Here is a 24,132-nt window from a genome sequence, read left to right on the forward strand (position 1 = left end):
CTGCATTATTGCATGCATTAAAATCCTACTATACTGTACAAAGATAACCGGCAATTTGGACCGTTTTATTTCTTTTTGAAACACGATAAAACGATTATATATTTATGTATTTGTGCAGCACTTAAAAATAAGGTTTATAAAATGCTTAACATACAATAAAACACAACAGCAGCAACGATAATAAATAAGCAATGTAAACAGATGAAACTGAACACACCAGCTAACAACAGATCAAAACTGGATGCAGAAGAACAAAAACATTGGAGTAAAGGGCGTTATAAAGGGACAGTTCACTCTATGATAATCTTAACCCTACATGTTATTCCCTGCATACGTCCACCCTCACACTACCAAGAGATGTTCTGATGAGCAGAGTGACCCAAGGCTTCCAACATGTCACTGTGATGCGACAGCAAGCTCTGCCGCTGCGATTCACATTGTGTTTATGTTCTGTGGATGTAACTAAAACAATGTAGGTTATCTGTGATAAAGCTGTTGGCTCCTATTTTCTGGTCAGGGGCCTGCTGTCTGTTGTCACAACCTCTCTGTTGCTGGGTAAATGGGATATTTATGGTTAGTTTCAGGTTTCACAGAGAAAACAGGACAACATTTAGCGGGAATTTTTGGAGTTTGGAGAGACACTCATCTGCTGGTATGAACCTTGGCCTTGTTGCTAAGATACCTCAGTGTACCTCTCCTGCCTCAGGGCCAAGGTCCATACTGACATTCAGGAACCTTGAAGCATAATTGACTCGGGGCATTTTTAAACCCGTGGAAATGTTTGAAGCAGAAATGGACTGAATACCCTTATGTCTGATACTTTAATGACCTCAATGTTTGTTGTGTGTGTGTACACACACACACAACAAACAACACACACAAGCTCACGGGTGCATGGGGAAATACAGCATCATCAGTTTCTGTCACATGCTTCGTCTTGTTTATACTTTTACTGGAACTGTTTTCCAAGTACAACATGCAATATATTATTCAAACTGAAGAATTAATTCTGTGAAATGTCCATGCTGTGCTTTACAAGAACAACAATTTAGTGTGCTTTAGTAAGGTCATCTGTTATTTGAATACTTTGAATGCTTTCATAAGAGCCAGTAATTCTTCACCAAGGGGTACTTGTAAGTCAATTTAACGTCGATTACAGTTAATCTAGTTTGACACACTGCATTACTTTGTCACAAGGAGACAGAAGCTCACTTGAAATGTTGTATTAAACAACATGTGTGTTTTTGGGCCAGGACTAACCACCAGTGTAACAAGCAGTTATCTATATATATATGTATCTATCTGTAATATAGTTTGTTTGTGTGTGTGGGGGGTGGAGAGGTGGCCTCATTCTCTTAAAGGCCCTCTTTCTCTCATCCATCACTCTTTCTCCTTTACAGCAGCTGCTGGGTGAATTGTCGTCCTAAGAGCTTTTTCCATAGTGTGGAGAGCCATTTTCCGTCTGCTTCTGACAGAAACCACTTTGACCAGCAGAGAAGAGAGGACATTTTCCCTGGGAAGACAAAGCCCAATCTGCATGGTGGATTCTCCTTTTCCTTTATCCGTCCTTTTCCTCCAAGGGAGACTGAGGAAATGTTTGAACACAGCCCATCAGCTGGCCATCAATAATTCAGTCATTCTGCACTGCGTTAATGTTTATGTTTCACTACTGGCTGAACACAGGAAATCTTTGCTATATTAAGAGCTAGAGCTTGGTGTTGAGAGGGAAACAATATTAATGAGAAGGTTTCATGCAGAAACATTTTGAAACTGCTGTTACAATAACTGATGCAAAGCTTTTTATGTACAGGCCTCCAGAGATAAGGCAGTAGTTTGAAATATCCTTGTTTACTTGGTAATTGTATAGTACGATGAAAATATTGATTCCACTCTCGTTTGTGTCCAGTCAATACAGCCAGCAGCTGATCAACATAGTTTAGAACAGCCTGAAAAACAGGGAAACAGCTAGCCTGCCTCTGATAAAATTAACACCTTCTATCTTCTTTGTTAAATCCCCACTCAAAACGTAACCAAAGCCACACGATAACACAAACTAACTAACCGACTGAGGCATTGATAGTCAAGCAGCTTTGTAAACTGTGAGGTAAACTTACTGGTTTTGTCAGTGGAGTCTGGTGGCATTGAAGAGAGCATACCTTAATTTCCCTGACAGAAAGGGCTATGGTATGCCTGCAAGGTGAAGTGGGAAAAATGTTTCGGTATACAGCCTTCTCTTAAACTAACATTCTTTTTTTTAAGTTGGGTCTTTCTTTTAGGTGGCTAAAATACATTTTGCTGCTTCCCCCGTCCTCAGCAATACATTTGCTTTGCTTCTGTGACAGGATTTCAGTCTGTTTCTCCAAACTTTGGGTGTGCCTGACCGCCATCTACTGTAGGTAATACACTGACTATTATTACGTAATTTGTACAACCCTATTTCCAAACATTTGAACTATAACTTTAACTCCCCTCATTGCCCCACGTGTGCCTGGGTATCATGGATGTGTACACATGGATTAGAAGGGTGAAACTGGCTCATGGGGGTTGCATGGTGCACACAAGTCAAGGTCAGAGTCAAAACACTGTTTAAACTTAAACAGACACAGATGAACAAAAAATCAAACAGTGGGAGGCCTGCCGGATTGAACAGTGGTAGTCCATCCTCTATGTTAAGTCAAGGGTTCAGGGCTTAAAGTTACTAATCCAGTCAATTGGTGTAATGTACACTTAAAACGTGAGGCAGGCAGCGCAGCATTATGCCTATACTGTACAGCCAGTACAGACTGAGGGGGCATAATGACATGTATTTATGTCACTTATGTGAAAATGGCACAGGTTCACGTCTCATAGTGAACAGGTGTGTGGGTGCTGCATATCCACGTGGACATTCTGTATATGTATGTCAGGAGTAGGACAGCTAGCTGGCATGAGGCTGGGACGGGACATGATATTGGCTGAGGGGAATATATGTTTGAGGAGTGAGCTCCAGGAATGGAAATCTACACCAGTGGGACACGCTGGTCTGTGGGTCAGACCACCGTACAAGGGCATAGTGGAGGCAGAGGACCGCTGTACTGGCCTGCACATGCACACACATCTAGGTGGGAGTGTGCATCTGTGGCTGCAGAGGGGAGGGTGGGGAGTGGCAGGGTGGTAGTGCCAGCTGGGCAGCTTAAAAATAGTGCGGAGTGGAGCATTGCAACCGCACGGGACTCTGGGAACACATGACCGTCCGTCCAATAGTAATTCACAGCGGATTTCTCTCAGCTTTGTGATGACTGACGAGACAAGAGAGGACGATGATTAAACCGAGTTATCTAAAAGGGTCCTATCTGGGCTGTCTGGTTTTATTCATAGGAGACTGGTTGGAGCAGAGTGAGTGTGCTCTTATGTTAGAGGAATGTCAGGTGTGGCTGTGTTACAGGTGTTTCAAGGCAGGTAAGGTAAGAAGGGGAGTCAGTGTTGAAGCAAGCCAAGCAGACACACACTGGCAGTGGGGCAGTAGGCTGAGTGAGTGAGGGAGGTGATGGGGATCAGACTGGCAGGATTAATGAGCACTAGACTGACCTCTTCCAATACACAGAACAGAGAGAGGGGATAAAGAACTGAGGGGGAGGATGCAAGAACAGCTGCTCATTACAGAAACACCAGCACATTAAACACCCTCCACCCCCAACTATACATGCACATAATGTAACACATGTGCACACATATACTTAAAAACGTGCGTGCATTCATGCAACATACACCAACATAGGAGTGATTTCAATTGGAGGATAATCTCATGCACAAAGTGGCTCTTTCACCTCAGGTAATCTCAGTTTGGATTAAGATGGATTATTGGATTACAAGGGGGGAGACAGACAGACACAGCCAAAAAAAGATGGAAAGCTAACGCTTGAAGCATATAGGGAAAATGTATAATTACATATAAATATTTTTGGGGGATATTACCTTTACATTTTAACAAATTCCCCCATTGTACAGCATGTGGATATACAGTATGTTCCCTGTGTTTATGGATGTTTCTTCTGTGCAAGATCATGACAACCAATTTCTTGTATTTCAAGGGTTCTCCTTGTATCTTGTAAAGGAATAGTTAGATTTATTTGGGAAATACGCTTTCTTGCACAGAGTGAGACACGAAGATTGATCCAATTCTTATGTTTGTATGATAAATATGAAGCTACAGCTGGCAGCAGTTACCTTATCTGGCCTGGCACTGTCCATAGACAACACAATCTCCCTAATTGTTTACAAAGCTCACAAATTAAAAGGTTATATATTTTATGTTTCATCGCTACAAAAATGACATGTTTCTGCAAAAGCAAGATACTTATCTAAACTGACCGGCTGCTGGCTGTAGTGTGAACAGTAGTGTCAGCTAAAAAATGACATTAAGGCAGGAAACTTATCAGAAATTAAGGATTGCACAGAGTCTAGCAGCCTGTGATCATGGCTGTCTGTTCTCCTCTTACAGACACAGGAAGTTGACTTGAACATAAACATAAACATTCAGTGTGACCTTTATGTCTGTCAAGGACAAACATAGCAGCATTACGTACACTCATTTTACACACACACACGCTCACACACAACTAAGAAGAAACTCATATCGACAGTGTAACTATTCACTATAAATATATTTATGAAAGGCCCATGATATTCTAGGACATCATGGCCGCCCTCAGACAGGACTTGTGTTTGTGTCAGCCCGAGTGCCTGAACAGACACATTCAAGTGCTTGTGTGAGTGTGTGAGCGTGACTTTGAATCTTTTCTCTGAGGCTGTGGCCTTGAGGGAATCACAAAGAGAAAAAATGCAGCATGACACTGTTGTGTCTGTGAGAAGGTCAGCATTGTGCCAAAGCCTTGAAAATTGCAGACACTATCTCTGTGAAAGAGGAATGGCATCTTGACGCACGTCAACAGGTCAGCAGAATCAGATCTGTGTATACAGACAAATGTGAGAAAATAGACAAGACGATGAGTGGAAAGAGTGTGGGTGAAAGGCTGTTTGTTAGGTGATGGAATTCAGGCATTCTACACAGAGGAGTAGCTCAGAAGATGAGCTGTCAACAAAAGCAGGCTGAATGATCATCTCCTATCATCATGGGGTCTCTTGTTTATTTGGGGGCAAGAGGGAGAGCAGGAATGTCCATGTGAATAAAACGTGGAGGGCAACAAGTTGTTTTCCCACTAACCTTGGGAAAAATAAGGAATGAGCAGGAAGACTCATGATTCTGTACTAAATCTTTAAGTAAATTTTCAAAGTTTCCTAGATTTTCAATCACATTTCCCTCTTTGCATCTCACCCAAACTGTCCCTTTCTCCGTCATTTCAGAGCAGGCTTGAGGTCAGTTTGAAAAAGGCCGGCACGTGCTACCTCTGAAGTCCTTCATGCCTCTGCTGGGGACCCGTGTGTCCAGGCTCTGTTCCTAGATGAAAGGGGAGTCCAGTGGTTCACATGCTCCCTGCAGGGCTATAGAGGAGGCCGACCATTTCATGGATGACGAGCCATACATGGTTTCTTTTGTCTAGACGCATGTGCATATTTCTATGGCATTGTGCAACTCTTCTGTTACAGGCAACCTGTACAGGAAGAATGCCTTTTCATGTTTGGTTTCACATGTGCAGGTATGTGTGTTGTGTGTGTGTGTGAGGGAGCGATAGAGAGAGAAAAGATAAGATGTGTGTTCTTGGTCCTCAAGGCTTGTAAGTGGAATGCACTAGCAGGCAAAGGTGTTACAGGAGAATAATGTGAATGGACCACTATTGAAGATATACTTGAATATGAATGAGCTTTATGAATACATCATAATCAAAAGACTTCTGCAGCATACCGACACACACAAACACACACAAACATGCTTCACTTGCACCTCGAGAGGCCTGATAAACAGAATTGTGATTGGAAGTGACTTTGCACCCTCTGTATTGTTCCACCACAAGACCGGTTTGCCTTGTAGCTGATAAAGTCTGTGACTCGTCTGTAAAAAAATGTTTACGACCTTAAATATGTGTTCGAAAAAGCAGAAAGCGAGAGAGAGTGCAAGAAAGAAAAGGGAGGATAGAGTATGTAGTCCTTGGGGATCTGGACATCCGTCTTCAAAGCAAGAAGAACACGGAAACCACCTCTTCTGTCCTCAGAGCATTTTTTATCATGCTTCCCTGAGGTGAATGAGGCCAGGCCGGGAGCGTATCACGACACAAATAGACGCACAAGTAAACAGGCTGACAGACAGACTGAGTGATAGACAAAGTCTCTAGTTCTAGTTTCTGCAGAGTCTCTTTTAAGGCTCTGCTAAGACAGGCTATGTGTAAATAAATGCATTGCTGTGTCTAAAAGACGCAGATAAAGCAGGGATAGAATGAGATCATGTGTAAATGTGGACCCTTGCTGCTCTACATAGCAATTCGAAAGATTGGACGAACAAAGAGAAAAAGAGTGAGTGAGAGAGCATACACAAGGGGATCCGTGTGTGTGTGTGTGTGTGTGCGTGTGTGTGTGTTGTGCGTTGTCGGTGCTTGTGTGTGTGCGGATTGTGTGTAAGGTGTGTGGGTGTGTGTGTGGTGTGTGTGTGTGTGGTGTGTGTGTGTGGTGTGTGTGTGTGGTGTGTGTGTGGTGTGTGGTGTGTGTGGTGTGTGTGTGTGTGTGTGGTGTGTGTGGTGTGTGGTGTGTGTCTGTGTCTGTGTGGGTGTCTGTGTGTGTCTGCAGGCATAAGAGGGGTGAGCAGGTTCAAACAGGTCCCATGGTTGGGAGGCTTGCCAGTGTTTCAGGTGCTAGAATCCTATATCAGAGCCAGTGCTGACCATGCGGCTATATCAAGTGCCGGGTAGGGTTTCAGCCCCAGGCGGCGATGGAGGATTATTTTGACAAAGACGGGTTCTGGCCAGCCTGAAATAACTTGCTCTGACTTCGTGCACTAATGAAGAACAGTGGGAGGAGAAGAGGGAAAGGCGAAGTGAGATGCACCTCCTGCCCATTCCTGTCAGGAAGTTAAAAGAAGTGGTGTGAAATGGGGAGGAGAGCGTCTGTCAGGGGAGAATTCTGAGAAGCAGTGGAGAAAAGGGAAATGTCAGCACGCCAGATCTTCCGTGTATAGGCCTCGCATTCCTGATGCTTGTAAACCAGGGGTGAACTTTGGGATATTCATGCATAATCAGTGTACAGAGTGATGTGAGCTTTCTTGTCTCTTTGATAATGAGAAAAGAGGATAGTGATTGGAGCCATGGCACTTTTCCCAGGGAGGACGACTGTAACGAACAGGCTGTCCCAAGTGTCTGGGGAGCAGCTATAAGTGAACCTGCAGCTATGCAAAGTAACATGTAACTCAGGAGCGTGTATTAATTCATCAGCACAAGCTGTCAAAGCTCAGGCAACAGTTTCCAATTTCAGAGCCCTCTCTCACATGTGTGTGTAACTCGAGCACATGTGGTGTTTTTTAAAGGTGTGTTCTGAGCATATATATGGGATCCATAAGGACATGTGATGTGCTTCTCTAACATAACAGGAGAATAGTAAGAGTGAAATGTATGAGATGAACTATGCACAAGTATAGTGTCACTTGCAAAGTTAGAATCTTGAATAGGGAGTTATCAGATCATCTTAGCCTAAGGTTATGTGTACATAACGAATATTGTTTTCAAAGAAGATAACTCAACTTTATCAAAGACATGATGTACAGTCTGTCTAGCTGCCAATCAACAGGCAGCTAGACAGACAGTATTTCATGAATAGTTTTTAATTCCATCATACTCTTTCTGGCGAAGTATGTAAATGAAAATGAAAACAGTTTTTGACAGTCAACTCTGCAATCTAACATAACAGGTATGAAGTGCAAAGTTATGGAAGGATCACATCACCCATTTTACTCATCAAGATCAGTTTACTCATCATGGGAAGTCATGACCCATTGCAAGACCCATAGTCAAGAATACAACTGAAAATGTCTCTCTATGCAGCTTCCAATGTGAACATTTTGTTTTTAAACATGAGGCTTGTGAGTCTGTGAACTTTATGGAAGTGCAGTACTAAATCACTGGAGCGCCCCTTCATTAATAAAAGAAGGTCACAGTGTACTTATATACAAACACATTGGCCTTCAAGGCTACATAATAATGCATGGCCAGATAAGACATATATTATAAATACCAAATGTGGATGGAGATGCAAGAAATCACTGGAACCCCTCTCTAACTTTGACAGTCGTGTTGATTTCCAATTACACCACATACTAAAAGCTTTCTTGTAAAGTAGCGAAACTTTGGATTAATCTATACATCTTGGATTGACAACTTCAATTTATTTTAGCAATATTTTTTTTCTAGCTTTTGAGAATACATTTTAACCTAATGCAGTCAAGAAGAAGCACTGGGAGTATAGGGAAGCTTAGTCTTGGCCCCTTCATCCTATTTATACATTGCATCCTACAAGACTAGTGAATACTGTGGAAGCACATGATGGCCCAGAACAATGTCATCACACATATGTTTATTCTCTGAATTCAGTAAAAAAATTCTTGTCTTATATGGTGTTATATGTAATAATAATTCAGCTGATCTAAAGTCCTTTTAAAAAAAAAAAAAAGGCCAATGTGATTGAGGACAAAACACACACAAGTTTTACTGTTGTTAATGCTTAGCTGACATTAAAATAACTGCAATAAAAGCATTTTTGTGAAATTCTGTTTGCAGGACATTTTCCATTTTTTTCAGTCACAGCTCGGCCCTACATACACAAACCGTGTAAATAGTTACTTGACATCCTGAGGCATTTAAAAATGTATTCTTGGCCTTCATAGCTGAGAGTTTTTCACGTCAATGTCACTGTTTTGTTTTGAGAACAAGGTGTTTGGAGTGTTTCTCCAGAAGGACAATTCCATTTTAGTGAAGTGTAAGATAAATACTCAATGCTGATAAAGAAACCTACTTCTGAATACATAAAAAAGTGATTATGTGACCTACAATTTACTGTCATATGTTACAAACCTAATTAATTAGCTTTTTGCACAATCACTTTAAGTGCAAGTCCTGAGTTAGGCTCTGCTATCATTAAAGGCACGTATTTGTTCTAATTAAACCTTAGACTGGTCTGCCATCTAGTGGTGACACAAAGTGCTGCATATAAATTCCAAATGTACCACAGCCAAAGAGCTCAAGACATACACTGACTAGAGGCAGTGAACATTTTCAGAGCAACCAATACAGAATATCAGTTTTGAGGGCATATTAATGTGAGATGAGATAAAAATACAATTCGACAAATAGAAGAGCCAGGTATAACTGGGATTCCTGCCACCCTCCATGATTGTGTGACTAAAATAAATGAAAGCCTATATTGCCTGATAGTCCCCTAAACACATTTGTATTTAAACATAATTGTAGAAAATAAGCTACTGTTCTGGAAGTCAGTGTACTGATTTGTTGCCAATGGTTCATTTGTATGCTATAGTTCAATCTGTATAAGGCTTTCTGATGTCCAATCCAACTATGGTTATGGGTCATAGACACTACCATAGTAAAATAATAATGTTTGATTAATTTGTATTTCTCAATATTATTTATTATGATTTGCCTACAGACCTTTCATTTACATGCTGACTTACAGAGTGAGGATAAGCCTAAAGGTTAGATTAGAGGGTTTAGGTTTTTGCAACACTGTGAACAGGCCATGATTGAATTAACATATTCACTGAAGGTCAGGGCCATGACTACTCATTTCATGTCTTTGTGGTTTTCCTAATTGTGGTGGCTTCAACAACCTAGTGTAAGTTTCCATTACACAGTTAAAAGTAAAGCGGTTGTTTAATAGGTTAATGTTAGTATTTTTAGACTTTTTTTAGACCAACAAGTTAACATTTTTGTATATAATTGGATTGTATTTTGGCAGCAAGAATATTTGAAACATACCTTTCCACACTGCCATTGACCTTCATATTTGGGATCAAAAGTTACAGGAAATAGCTAACTAAGAATTTAATTAAAACAACTAAATGCAAATATTTAAAATGTTAAAGGAGATTACCAATAGTATCATTATTATAATGTTTTGAGGCCGATATTTGTGTTTCACCTTATCTACAGTGTCACATTCTGGGCTGTCATCAGTAAAGCCACAGTACGGTATAGTAAAACTAATCAAATTCAATCTTTTTTATAGTGAATTATCTTCAGATTATGAACAGCAGGCTGAAAAATACCACAGCTCTCTAACCTTGGGGTGACCTGCTCTGGTCAGAGTACAGGATCTATTTGTGTCCGTCTCTTTTACTATCAAAACATTGCCAAGTGGCTCTCTTCAAAACAGCAGAGGGTTAAAGTGCTAATTTAAGACAATGATTCCCAAAATGAGGTCTGTGGACCCCAATGAGTCCATGACACATTTTCAGATTCATTCATTTAAATGATCATGATTTAATAACCTTTTTTTACTTCATAGATTAACAAATATCATTTCAATTTAAAGAAAATAATAATTTACTTCATAGATCATGTTCTATTCCACACACTGTGTATTAATTTATACTGCCATTATCCATGTTTAAGTTAGCTTGTGTAAATAACTTTTCACTTCTTGCCTTTAATACTTATTTTTAGGTAAAGAGTTACTAAGCTTATTCAATTAATGTAAGTTGCATTATTTGTAGGCTATTATGTGTTAGATGTATTTGGAAGAAACATATATTTGTAATTCATATCTCTGGTGTTATTATTTTAATGTCAAATAAATTATTTCACAGAACAAAGGTCATTGATCAGGGGACTGGTGTCTTGTGAAGGGCTCCTTGACTGAAAGACAATGGTAAGTGAGATCTGATTTAGGACAACATTTCGTTTTCTTGAAAGAATATAAAGGTGACTGGTTACTTTTGGCTGCATGGCGTCAATCAGCTCATAACTTTTTGTCATGTTTAACTAGCTCCCTGTCTTGGTGCCTCGGTGAGTGGCTCTGTTATAAACACTTCCTCTGTCGTACTTCTCCTTTAAGCGCCGAAAAAGCCCCAGCCATGACGTCAGCAGTAAAACCTGCTGGGTGTCTGTCGGTCGGAAAGTGAACTGTGTGTTTGGCGTGCTACTGCTACTGTCGGAGTTTTCCCCCTGTTGTCTGTCTTTCGTTAAGTGTTTTCGTCGTTTTTTTACTTGACTCTTAAGCTTCTACCTTTCTAATTTAGAAACCCAGTCCTGTCGCCGATTTATGGGCTGTTTTAGAAAAGTTCCTGAAGTGCTCTTTGAGGAACCGGTGGACGGCGGACACCACCGGAGATGGATAAGCTAACCGATAGCTGAGTTGTTAGCCGAGAATCACAGGTCAAGAATAGGATCAAGCTAGCATGCTAACAGCTAGCTAACTTAGCATTTAATCGGCTAACCAAGTGACTTTGTTAACCTGTAACGTCAGAACTACTGCCTGTTGTATCTCGGGCCTGGCTGCTACACCGTGAACACCGGAGGCCAGCTAACCCAGGAAGAAGACTCGGTCTGTAATTTTAAGGAAAAAGACAGAAGTGTTGTTAAGAAGTGGCTGTCGTTCGCCTCTCAGCCCAAACCAAAAGCATGCTATCCAACGCACAGAACCAGCCACTGTTTCCCAACCCGGCGGGGCAGCAGAACCCAGGCCAGTTCCTCCCCTTCAACGCGAGACCCTCCTTACAGATCAAGAAGAATGCCATCACAGACGACTACAAGGTGACCAGCCAGGTGCTGGGGCTGGGCATCAATGGCAAGGTGCTTGAAATCTTCCAAAAGAAGACTGGAGACAAGTATGCGCTGAAGGTGAGTTATATTTGGGAAAAATATGTGTCAGAAAGCTATAATGTTAAATGTGTAAAACTGAGGGACAGCAAGTTGAAATACAGCAAGTTTGTTGTCCAAATGTGGGTCTAATCCAAATGTCACCTGCTGCACACATTCATGTTGAGTTTCACGAAAGAGTTATTAAGTTATTAATATTGATTGATCAATTAGACCATTGACAAAACCTGTATTGGCAACAACTATTTTAATAGCTGATTAATTCATTTTTTTATGCAACATTGCCATACAGTCACTGATTTTAGCTGCTTCATGTGAATAGTTGCTAGTTTTTTTTGTAATATTTTACTGAATACATTCACATTATTGGTTGAAGACACAACTTGACGTCATCCTACAACCCTTTTCTTACGTTTTTATATACTGACTGGAGAACATTATTTGCAGATTAGGATAACATTTCTTTGTGAGGTTTTTGTTTCCTTATGGGTCATTGTGATAGTATTGTTCTCCCCATCTTTTTATCATCCCTGTTTGATAACTTTAACTGTCATACACAAATGATATTGACAGTGAACCATGACTGTATGAATAGTTCAGGGTCTTGTCTTAATGGGTCAAAGCAGAATGCAGTTTTTAATGGTATTATTTTCTATCAACTGATATAATCACCCTCCGCTCAGAAAGAGATTTTTTTGTTAATGAAGTCGTCTGTGATTTAAACCCCTTAAATAAACATTGATTGATTGATTGATATAGGATTAAATGGATTTTCATAGTCTAAGTTGAGTATTTCTTTCACTTTCTAAGCAATGATTTGTTAAATCTTATCATGTGTCAAAGTGTTGTGATCAGTGGAGTCCAGAGCCGGATATGTGATGTTGAAATTGTTTCTCAAGCTTTTCAATTGTAGTTGTTTTGATCATCCACCATTGAGTGTGATGATTTAACCCCGTGATAAACAAATATAGTTTTGTAGTTTCATCCTTGGATTTACATGTAGGTACTCTCCTGTGTCCTGTTTATTACAAACAGCTTAGGGGGGGTTGTAATGTCACCCTGCATTGTCAGGAACTACAGCTGGAGTTAAACCTCTGTATCGGTCAATGATTGATTAAGGACACACGTCACAACAGCTATACACACACTGGTTACCAAAATATGACCCAATGAAGAAGTTTATTACTATAGCCCGATTCACTTTCTTTATTATGATAGAAGGGATTCTTTTATAAAGGTTGTTATAGGTGTTGCACAAAATCTCCCCCAAGTGAACAGCACACACCATGGGAACATCCTGTGCTGTGGTTCAAATTGAAATTCACTCTAAATAACCGGGTCACCGCTTTCTGTTTGTGTTTGTTCTAAACATGATCCCACACACAAACCTGTCAGTTGTTGGTGTGTTGTCAAGTCTCTATTCACATGGCTTCTGCGATTCTTCGGACACTATTAGTGCTTTTTTAGAAAGTTGTGTTTGGTACAGCTTTTATTCCATCTAGTGTAACATGCTATTATTTGTGGTAGACATGGATATTGCAACTAAAGAGCTCTCCAACCCGGAGTTCCCGTTAGAATATGTTTTCGCCGGTCAACATGTCCGTTAGAGTTTAAATCTTCCGGACACAATTTTGAAAAGTGCCGGTCAAAGGTCTTCTTTGTTATTTATTGAGCTTTAAAACAAATTGATATGATTCGATTTTAAACAAACTAATAATAGTAGATTAACTACATTATTCAAAAGTGTACAGTAATTTACAATAACACGGGAATAATAAACGGAGCGCTCTCTCTCTCCTGACAGCCCGTCAGTATCATGCAGCTCGCGGATCAGTAATGAGTGACCCGACAGTAAAACTAAACATATCTATTAGGGATGCACGATATTGTTTTTTTGAAACCGATACCGATAACTTCCTGCTTCTCAAGATCGATACCGATAACCGATAATAATATAATATATATATAATATTAAATGTACCTGTAGTTTTTGCACACCTGGTGGTAAAAAAAAGACTAGTAGTGAGCAAATGACATGAGCATTACTACTATGAACAAAACAAAGCCAAGAACAGTTTTGACTCTCGTCAAGCGCCATCATTTCTATGATGAAGTTAGAGATCGTTTTAGCCCTGGGGTCGTCTCTGGCAAACTTCTTGCCTTTTTCAAAAGCCTTGTCGATAGGTAAAAGCCCCGGTGCCTTTGCAGCTGGCTTTGGATTCACCACTAGTTTAGCAGCGCAGGCGTCTTCGTACGCTTTTAACACACCATCGTAGCGATGGCGATGTTTCAGGTGACTAATCAGGTTGGAAGTATTATAGCTCGTTGCCTTTTTCCCTCCTCATGGAACTTCTGCATTGCATTTGTTAATACAAATAGCAAGCGAACTATCTAACTCTGAAACTTTGAAATAGTCCCATACTACCGGCGACATGTTTGTTTACTGTCCTGGCTTCACGGCCGCACACCATTTACGTCACAGCCAGGCATGAGTTAGGGAACGCTGGATTTGTGAAAAACTCCCCTCTTCCTAAACCACTAATACCACAGTACTGGCAAAACGGGAGGAGCCGAGTGAAAAACAAGCGCCCCTCATCCCAATCCACCCACACCGCAGTATGTTTTTCTTTTTTTTTACCCAAAAAATATATTGTATATTATCGGGGCTATTAATACTGTTATCGGGTTTATCGGGATGACGTCATAATTCCTAATATCGGACCGATAATTATCAGGCTGATAATTATCGTGCACCACTAATATCTATAACTAGTTTAGGTAGTTTGAGAGGTCATTAAAATAGCTACGTGTGATATTCTAACCTGAAGTGTGTGTTTTGTCCGCTCACCGCTGCATGTGATCATGCAGAGCTGCGTGTCGACTCGTCAGCAGCAGCTGATCTCTCTCTCCCGATTAGACTTTACTCGCGTTTATGTCCATATCGATCAGATCTAGTTAGTTCTAGCTAATGATATGACTACCTGCTTATTAAAAGACACCTAAACAATAAGCGTCGCTATGCAACCGGGTGAGGCCACAAAGTATAGCGCAGCATTATGCATTTGTTTACATGTCGACCGGAACCCCGAGGCATTACCAACAGATCAACGCACAATCAACCCATACAGGACATCTCTTTCTCCACATTACGTGTTAGACATTAGAATTGACTATTGTTGTCTGTCACATACTCTTTTGTCTGTCACATAAGTGGCGCAAGTTGCGCAACTGATGCGGTATTGCGCTAAGGGGAAATATATTTTGACCGGACGCTTTGACCGGAGAGATTTAGATTTACCGGTCTTCAGCATATTTTACCGGTCGTAGTCCGGTAATTACCGGCTAACGGGAACTCTGCTCCAACCGCACATCAACGCCAACAAAGGTTTGGTACAAATCCAAAGCAATATCGCTGAATTGTGAGCTGTTATAAGTGCCCACATTTTTTTAGAGACGCAAACATTTTACCTTCAGGGTCTTTTAAAGCAAGGATTGAACACCCTACACATCTTTTTAATTCCTTTGCAGGTAGCCACACACCTTAGACATATCTTCCATTTCAGCCCAGCTTAAATGTCCGGATTCTTCAAGGCCCAAAAAATATACGAGGAGTAAAACATTTCAAAACATTTAACATATCATCCATAGGGTTTCAAAGGGGCGGAACATTTCCGGTACATTTCCATGGGAAGTTAAGCTGGGGAATTTGAGATATTCCATATTTGAAATAAATAAATAAATAAAAGTTTTCCGCGGGAATATCTCCCAGAGCGAGCTTAAGTTGCACTTTCGATTGCAGGATATAGCCCAGCGCAACACCTTCGTCACACATCAGGTGATTTGTAATCTGTTCTAGAAAAACTGTGTTTTTGGATATTTGGGGAGTTAGGGGGTCCGAGTGTTTTTTTGTATTGGTTAAGTGGTCCTTGGTAGGAAAAAGTTTGAGAAACACTGTACTAGATGAATACATTTGTATGTGATAATTGCAATTTAAAAATTAAATACATATATTACCCCATAATATCATCAACTTACTTCACTTTGTGTAGTCCTCAGGCTCAAATGTGTGGCTTCATTTGTCTTGTGCTTTGGGCTCAAAAGTGTGATCCAGTCTTCTAGAAATCATCTGTGCATGTGATGGAGGAATGCACATGCCTGTAGGGGGTGTGGTCTCAATAGCCATGCAGTGTGCTATGGCATGGCAGTGTTTCCCACAGATCTGAAATATACTTGGGGGGGTGGTGGTAGCGGGGGGTTGAGGTGACGTGCAACAACATTAACATGAACCTTTCTGTTGGTCGCTTGTTAGCAGACCCTTCACGCGATGGGAGAGCGAACAGGTACAGGCAGGGCCCATAGTGATAGCCCTATAGTTTAAATCTACTACCCACACATGAACATATGGAAATGCGTTACTATTTAAAAAGATAAATGTATTTAGGAACCTATCCATGTGATTTTTAGTGGGGGTCGACCTCAAATCCTCTAGGGGGGTCCAGGGGCATGCCCCCCCCGTTAAGATTTAATTTTTTATTTTGGAGTTAAATGCATCAATCTGGTGCACTTTGAGGGGAAAATAAAGATACTAGATCTATGGAAACACCTATATGAAACATAACTGTATACATTTCAATAATCATAAAATCATGGCCATAACCAATAACATACCATTTCCAATATGAAAAAAACACTGAAACTTGTTTATTAATTTATTTTTGGTTCATTTATAGTTGTGAGTGTGTCTGTGCTCCTGAATCAGCCTCTCCTGTCTCCCTCCTCTCCCCCCCTCCTCTTTGAGGCAGCAGCAAAGACTAGTTTTCTCTCAACAAGTTTTAAAAGTGTATCTTACCTTTTTTCACCTAGTTAACTTTTTATTTATTTATTCATGCATATTTTACTAATCACATTACATTTCATTTAGCTGACGCTTTTATCCAAAGCGACTTATAATGACCGATTACAGGGACATTCTCCCTGGAGTAACTAAGGGCTAAGTGCCTTACTCAAGGGCACACTAGTGGTGGTGTTCCTGGCGGGATTTGAACTCACAGCCTTCCGATCTTCAGCCCACCTCACTATCCATTAGACCAATCACTACCCTCTCAAATGGAAATATGTGTTTACATAAATGGTGACCACACCGTTTGAGACCCACTGAGAACTTAGACTAAGTTAACTATTAGTGCTGGGGGGAAACGATTATTTTGAAAACGATTAATCGGGCGATTATTTGATCGATTAGTCGACTAATCTAACGATTATTTTTCTGTTGTTCAATTCATAAAAAACGTAATGTAAAAAAAACGTAATGTAAACCATTTTTTTTTCACGATACTGTGTCTCAAGGGATCTTAATATTTAAGAACCTATTAATATGTTATACCAGATTAACGGTAATAATCTCAGCTAACTGACGATATAAACCATGTTTACCAAAACAAAACACAAGTCTCATAAGCATCTAAATGACCCCTGAGCGAAAAATGCTAACGGACATTGGCACAGAACTCAAGATAAAAGTACCCTTATTACTTATCGTAGCTGCACATACAATATATCCGATTAAAGCTGAGACTCCACAGATTATGTAGGTATATAGTATCATCACTGAGTGATCCGGACTCGCGACAGGGGAAGCAAATACAGTCATCACAACACGTACCTTCACAGAGCTTCTCGGGAGATCGTCTCACCACCGTAATCTGATCAAAAGACGTGTTCAATGGCATTAAAATGAGAAAAAACGCGGCTGAATCGGTTAATCCATAGGTTTTTAACGTCTATGTATAAAAAAATGATTGAATTTATAATCCATAATTCCATTTTATGTAAAAATCGGAGAGCAAATGCTAGCTGCTAATTGTAGCCACCACAGCTAGCTGCTGCTTCTGCTAGGCTATGCAGCAGTCTCAGTGAGATATAAATATATAAATATCTTTGCGTTTTGGACTGACTTTAAAATATTCCCATGCTTTTGAAGACCTAGGGCGAGATGTTTTCGTTTGGGGGCTTCGTGCGCAATCCTGTGAGGAGGAGGTGGTAGCCGTTTCAGTCTCCATTGTGTTTGAAGTGCGATTGCGAACTGCTTGTTGCTTTGGGTGACCCACGTGTGTGTAGCGACGCGTCGACGCGGAAATATGTCGTCGACGATATTTTGAAGTCGACGCGTCGCTACAGCACTATTAACTATCTAAACACTCAGAGAGTCCTTTACCTCACCTGAGCTGAGGTTATCCCGAGCTTGAATGACACACAGAGACCAATCAAGGGCTTTGATTTGATCATGTGGACAGCCAGTCACCCTGTGTGAGGCAGGCCACTTAACAGGCCAGAAGGAGGCGAGATCAGAGCAAGGGAGCGATGGATCATTGTCCACAAGTTAATCGATCGCAGATGGCGTCGTGGTCACGGACGGGAAAAAAAACAAATTTATAAAAATAAAAAAAACCTAAATGGGTCGCGAAATATACTTGGGCGGCCGTTAATATACCTGGGCGGCCCGCCCAAGTATAGTCTATGTGTGGGAAACCCTGCATGGATATTCAAGTGTACTTGAATGGCATCTGTTTGTTTTAGTCAAGATTATGCTAAAATATACTTTCCCCAACTATATTTAAGTTCTATATGAAGAGCCAACCTTCAATTTAGAAAATTCCCGTTAATTCCCATGGAAAGTTTCCATCTTTGAAAATGTCCTAACCCTAATTTTGCAACCCAAATCATCCATAAATGATAATTACAGTGAACCATGACCGTAAGAACAGTGACAAAATAAATGAGTCAATGCGGGATACTGTTTTTGTATTAACTGATATAATCTCCCTCCTGCTCAACCTGTATTAGACGTTGGTTTGACACTATCTGGCTACGGTGATAACTCTGTGATAGAGAAGTTTAAAAGTCTCTTCACTGACTCCCTAGAAAACAGGAGAACAAATTAACATGGAGGAGAGTGCGGATGATATAGCAATTTTTTGGTATTTATGTTTTGGGTAAATTATCATATTACACGCTACAATTTAGAGAAAAAAAATCCCCAAATGTCCTTGCATCATACATGTACAGTGTTTTAATGGCTGATAGAATAAAGCGCTGGGTTTAACTCTGCACTCAAACGTTCTTATATTATTTGGCCAATTTTGATATATGTGATTTGTCGTATCACTTTCAGTTGTGGCTTAAAACTATGTGTACAAAGCTATGCGCTCAGTATTTGTGGAACTGAGTATGTTTTGTGAAAATCAGTGCTGCTTTTAGAAACTTTGATTTTGGTCTCAAAGGCAGTGTCAGATCAGGAAATATGGGGATACTTGAGAAAGTATTTATTGTTTATGATTTCACCCTGCATTCGCTTAATTTCTATGGCTATGGTATCCCTTTGTACAGAATAGGAATATGAACCTATAGATAAGTATAAGCCTTTTTTTAGAACTATCTTTCTTTTGTATTACTTTTAATATAATATACTTTAATATTGCTTTAATATCGTCTGCTTATCTGTATTATTGTGTTGCATTGTTGGAGAAGCCTGTGACCTAAGATTTTCAACGACATAATTACTCTGTAGCTATATTAGTTTGACAATAAAGAGCCTTGAACCTTGATGATCAGGATTTCTGATAATGGTGAGTTTAACATTTCAAATGAATTTGAAAAATGCAGAAAGGGAATGTACACTACAGCTCATACGATACATTTCCTGAAGAGATAAAGTTTTGATAAAAGCTAGTGGAGATATAATAGCAAAAGTGTGACAGGACCCGCTTTTGCTTTTTATGTGGACACGGCACCAACCTCTTAGACATTTGTGGCTTCTTTTTACTTCCTTGAAACCCTTCACACATTATTTTGTTCCCTTGTTGCACTATTGGCATGTAGTGTGCTGACTTCTCTAATATCTTGTCTTGCTGCTGTAAGACAGACTGTAACCAAGTAGATTGATACCTCAACTGAATGTAACTGTCCTTGTTGTTCCCTTCGCTGACATCAGCTGAGTCGGCCCCCTTCTCATTTATTGTATTCATTAGGTTTGCAGTAGATGCCAGGACAAGGGAATCAGCCAGACTGGCCCAAGGTGAAACTACCTTGTAAAACTTGTATTTGTCTGTTGAACTGTTTGTGCTTACAGTGCAACTGAATAATGTGTGTCTCTCAGATGTTCTGTGGTTGTGGGAGAGAGACTGTGGCAGCGACATGGAGTCCAAAGGAGACTAAAGTTGTGAAAGTCCTGGAAATGCACATTTAATTTATAATGAATCCTTTTTGACTTTGTTGCTTTTGTTAGTGACGAAGCTACAGGATCTGCCCTTCTGTGCTGATTGATCTGTGTCCTGCCACACACGCTTTTAAAGGGGTAGAGGCATCTATCTTACAGTGACTACAATTATATTCACACAACAAAACAGGTTATTGAGAGCAATCAGGTGAAAGTAAAATAGTAGTGTTAAAAAACACATAGAAGTGTGTTTCTGTTGGCTGATACAGCATATTGGTAAAAAAGGAAAGTTCAGTTTGAATAATATATCCACTAGGTGCCAAAACACTGCACAGTGTCTCAGTTTGCATTACCAAAGAATTCTACCTTTTAATCTGCACTTGAACCCAACACACGGTCTTACTGGATACTGTTGCATTTGGTTGTGGTCAAATTTGAGCGGTGTGTTTTTCCCAGAAAGCACTGCATTTTCTTGTGTACGGACCTCCCACCTTGCCAATGCAGTGGTTAGATTGCGGTAAATGGACTCACAATGTTCATTTTCTTGAGTTGCCAAAATGTTTGTAGTTGGCTTCAATTTGTGTACAATTATTAACACTAAACATGCACTCATTGGGATTACCTTAGTGACATATGGTATGTCCTCCTTTAGGCTGCTGCGCCTCTGACGTTTGTTCTGTATCTATTGATTATATTTAGAGGAGATAGTTCCTTATGCATTCAAGCGTTTCCCACACAGACTTCATTTAGGCGAGCCGCCTCGGTATGATATAAGCTGCGGAGGTATATTGCGAAACATTACCGTTCAATGTTCAAGGTAATAGCCTCTTCCACAAACTATGACTAGAGGGGGAGGGGCAAACAAGGACAAGCACATTTTTTTGAAAACAGATTCTTGTCTTTAAGCTTCATAACATTTGGTGTTAATACTTGTCTTTATTCTATTGAATGCTTAATAGTTTCTTTAAAATATTTATTTTGTATTACCTTTTATATTTTTGAGCTGATATTGCAACTTATATTCTTAGATTGTTTATGTTTGCTCCACCAGATATACCAAAGAAGATTCCTTGTACGTGTAAAAGTTTTTGGTAAGAAACTAGGTGAATGTCGTTAAGGTGATGTAATCAGAGACAGAAGGACTAAATGTTGAGCCACATTTTGAGAGTCGTTGGAAATATGGATGTGGAAGTCACCGTGGTGAAATAAACACACCTGTCCAGGGTTGGGTAAGAAAAGAGGAACTGGAAACATTGGCCAGTTTGAAATGGCAGCGTTTTCTCTTTTCTTTATGGGGTTTTGATTTCTGAAATGTTCTCTTGGATTTCTACTGAACAGAAAAATCCAAACTTGATTTAAATGGTGTCCTAAAACAAATGATTTCTAGTACACAATATACATCTGAGTGTAGCATTGACAGTGTCAGCGTGTCGAATTACAGGTTAGCTCGGAAAGGAAGAGCCATGCCCATGCTTCAATCATGAGATGGTGAGAGAAAGGAAGGAAAAGGAGGGAGGGAGGAAGGAAGAGGTTCTCTGCTTGCTCCTCTGTTTCTCAATAACTGTTCCATTAGAAGAGTGGCATCTAGAAGATGTCTTTTGATCATTGCTATTAGAGTGCCTCTTCATTATTCCACTATACAACTGATCTACTGCTGTCAGCATACAATTAATAAATCATTTATTGTTCTCTGTTGTTGAAAATCAACAGTTTGATCTTTATGACTTGACTGGTCATCTTCGCTATTTCTGCAAATTACACTTTCACAAGATTTGCTGCTGCAGAAAATTATAACTAATTGCTAATTTACTGACAGAGCTAATGTTTAAGAACACAATCCAACACATCGATATATTGGTAGTTTGGATAACCATGTTCTTAATTCAAGTTTTATTTTGAATCAGACACTACTGAATTTGATTTTACAAACTGGCACATTGCTCAACTGGAACTTGTTTTATGTGTGAAGTAAAAAAAAAAAAAAAAAGTATGTCTGAGTCGTCCTGTAAAGTCATGGGGACCATTATCATCACCAATCGGTATCGTATAAAACGATAAACTCGTCATAACGCCCAACCCTATTTAAGGCTCACTCTGATTGTCTGGACTAACCCCCTAATCCCACCAGGAGCGTCTGCGTTGCGCTGCGGCGTTTTAGCGATCGCGGGCCACTCCTAGTCAATGGGTGCTATTCCACCAGACCCGCTGCGCCGCGGCTTGAAGCGTCCCAGAAGCTCCTCGCCGCAAGGAATTTCTAAAATATAGGATGAATCCTATTTTTGACGCGGCGCAGGCAGGAAGTGGAATGTTCATCCAACAACTGCGAGGCTGCACACACGACGCTCCGCTTCCGCAACGTTTTGAAACGCGCCTGGTGGGTTATGACGCAGGAGGAGGTCGCAGCGCAGACGCAGCGCAGACGCTTCCGGTGGGATCAGGGGGTTAGAGACCCACAGTGTGTGTGTGTGTGTGTGTGTGTGTGTGTGTGTGTGTGTGTGTGTGTGTGTGTGTGTGTGTGTGTGTGTGTGTGTGTGTGTGTGTGTGTGTGTGTGTGTGTAGTGTGTGTGTGTGTGTGTGTTGTGTTGGTGTGTGTGTGTGTGTGTGTGTGTGTGTGTGTGTGTGTGTGTGTGTGTGTGTGTGTGTGTGTGTGTGTGTGTGTGTGTGTGTGTGTGTGTGTGTGTGTGTGGTGTGTGTGTGTGTGTGTGTGTGTGGTGTGTGTGTGTGTGTGTGTGTGTGTGTGTGTGTGTGTGTGTGTGGTGTGTGTGTGTGTGTGTGTGTGTGTGTGTGTGTGTGTGTGTGTGTGTGTGTGTGTGTGTGTCCGCCATCGTTATCAAAAAAGTCTTCCGTCCACAGGCACCAGAAACGTGACCGCTCGATAGCGCTGGAGACACTGTAGTACATATGCCAGGCCTGTAAGTGGCGCTGTACTCCTGCCACAAAAGCAGCGAAGACGACTTCCCGCGCATAGTTGCCATGGTCGCCCTTCTGTTTATTCTCCGCTGTGGGCGCTCTGGCTCTTTTTCTCCCTCCCCGAGGCAAGCGTGTGCTCCTGCTGTAATTCTCTCCGGTAGTCCACCAGCAGATGAAAAACACCCACCTCTCCGCCTCTTCCAAGGAACGAGGGGACCGTGCAGCAGAGTTTCAGTTAGATTTTTTTTCGCCGGTCAACATTCGTTAAAGTTGAAATCTTCCGGACAAAATTAGAAAAGTGCCGGTCAAAGGTCTTCTTTGTTATTTATTGAGCTTTAAAACAAATGAATAACGACTCTATATAATCATATAAGAATAAAAAACGGAGCCTCTCTTTTCCTCCCTCTCTTCTGACAGCCCAGCAGCTGATCTCTGAGCAGGAGAGGTGGGGAGAGGCGGGGCTATTGCTTCAACGTTATCAGGAAATGATCGTATAGGCGTAAACACGGAGCCGTTTGACCCCCCAAAGCATTTAGTTTGCAGATCTACCCACCTTGGGACCCGTTATCGTTTTCATTTTCTGCGTTTCCTTATCGTCCTCGTGTGGCCGGGGCTTTAGGGACTGTTATGTGATCTAGTGATTGAGAAGACATTTTCTTTTATTTTTCGTTATGCTTCTTCCATTGTCCAGACAAGTGCTTATGCATAAACAGGACGGGCTATACGTTTGTGATATTTGACATTGTTATTATGGCAAAACTGTGAATGGTGTATACTGCTGTACCATTTTATTTCTCCTTTCAGATTATTGTAAAAATATTTGTTAGACATCGGTCACAAACAAACAGATTATCTTAAGTTAAAGCTCCTTTGGTCAACATTCATCTTGGTTTTTGTAAGCTCTTTCAACATAATATGATTAACTGAATTGCAATTTATATGGCATGTGATTGTGTGCAGTATTTACCAACCCCCACACATTGAACTTCTCTGTTGGGGGAAGTGTATTTGGAAGGATGTGGTGTTGTAGTTGTGATGGATGGACTCAGAAGGTAACCAACTGTATCTGATACAGAGTAATTTCCAAGCAGATTCAGCATCCTGTCATACTGAAACAACAGTGTGTTTATGAATGGCTGTGGGTACTCTCAATTGACCCTTGAGATATCACTTTGTTTTGTATTACTTTATTGATGCCGGACTCACTCTCCACAAACTATTCTCAGTATTTTTTGTTTGTTCTGCTTTGGTCTT

At 40.6% G+C, this 24,132-nt stretch overlaps 1 protein-coding gene across 1 annotated transcript in view; it reads left to right on the forward strand.

Annotated features, from left to right (window-relative positions):
* The first annotated feature begins 11,015 nt into the window (after positions 1–11,015).
* mapkapk2a (MAPK activated protein kinase 2a) overlaps positions 11,016–24,132 on the forward strand; it is a 36,553-nt gene continuing 23,436 nt past the window's right edge. Inside the window, exon 1 of the mRNA XM_034218319.1 lies at positions 11,016–11,774. Within this exon, the coding sequence (XP_034074210.1) occupies positions 11,556–11,774 (219 nt within the window). The 5' untranslated portion in view covers positions 11,016–11,555. The remainder of the gene's footprint in view (positions 11,775–24,132) is intronic.

Source organism: Gymnodraco acuticeps, unplaced genomic scaffold, assembly GCF_902827175.1.
Source record: "Gymnodraco acuticeps unplaced genomic scaffold, fGymAcu1.1, whole genome shotgun sequence".
NCBI classification, from domain to species: domain Eukaryota; kingdom Metazoa; phylum Chordata; class Actinopteri; order Perciformes; family Bathydraconidae; genus Gymnodraco; species Gymnodraco acuticeps.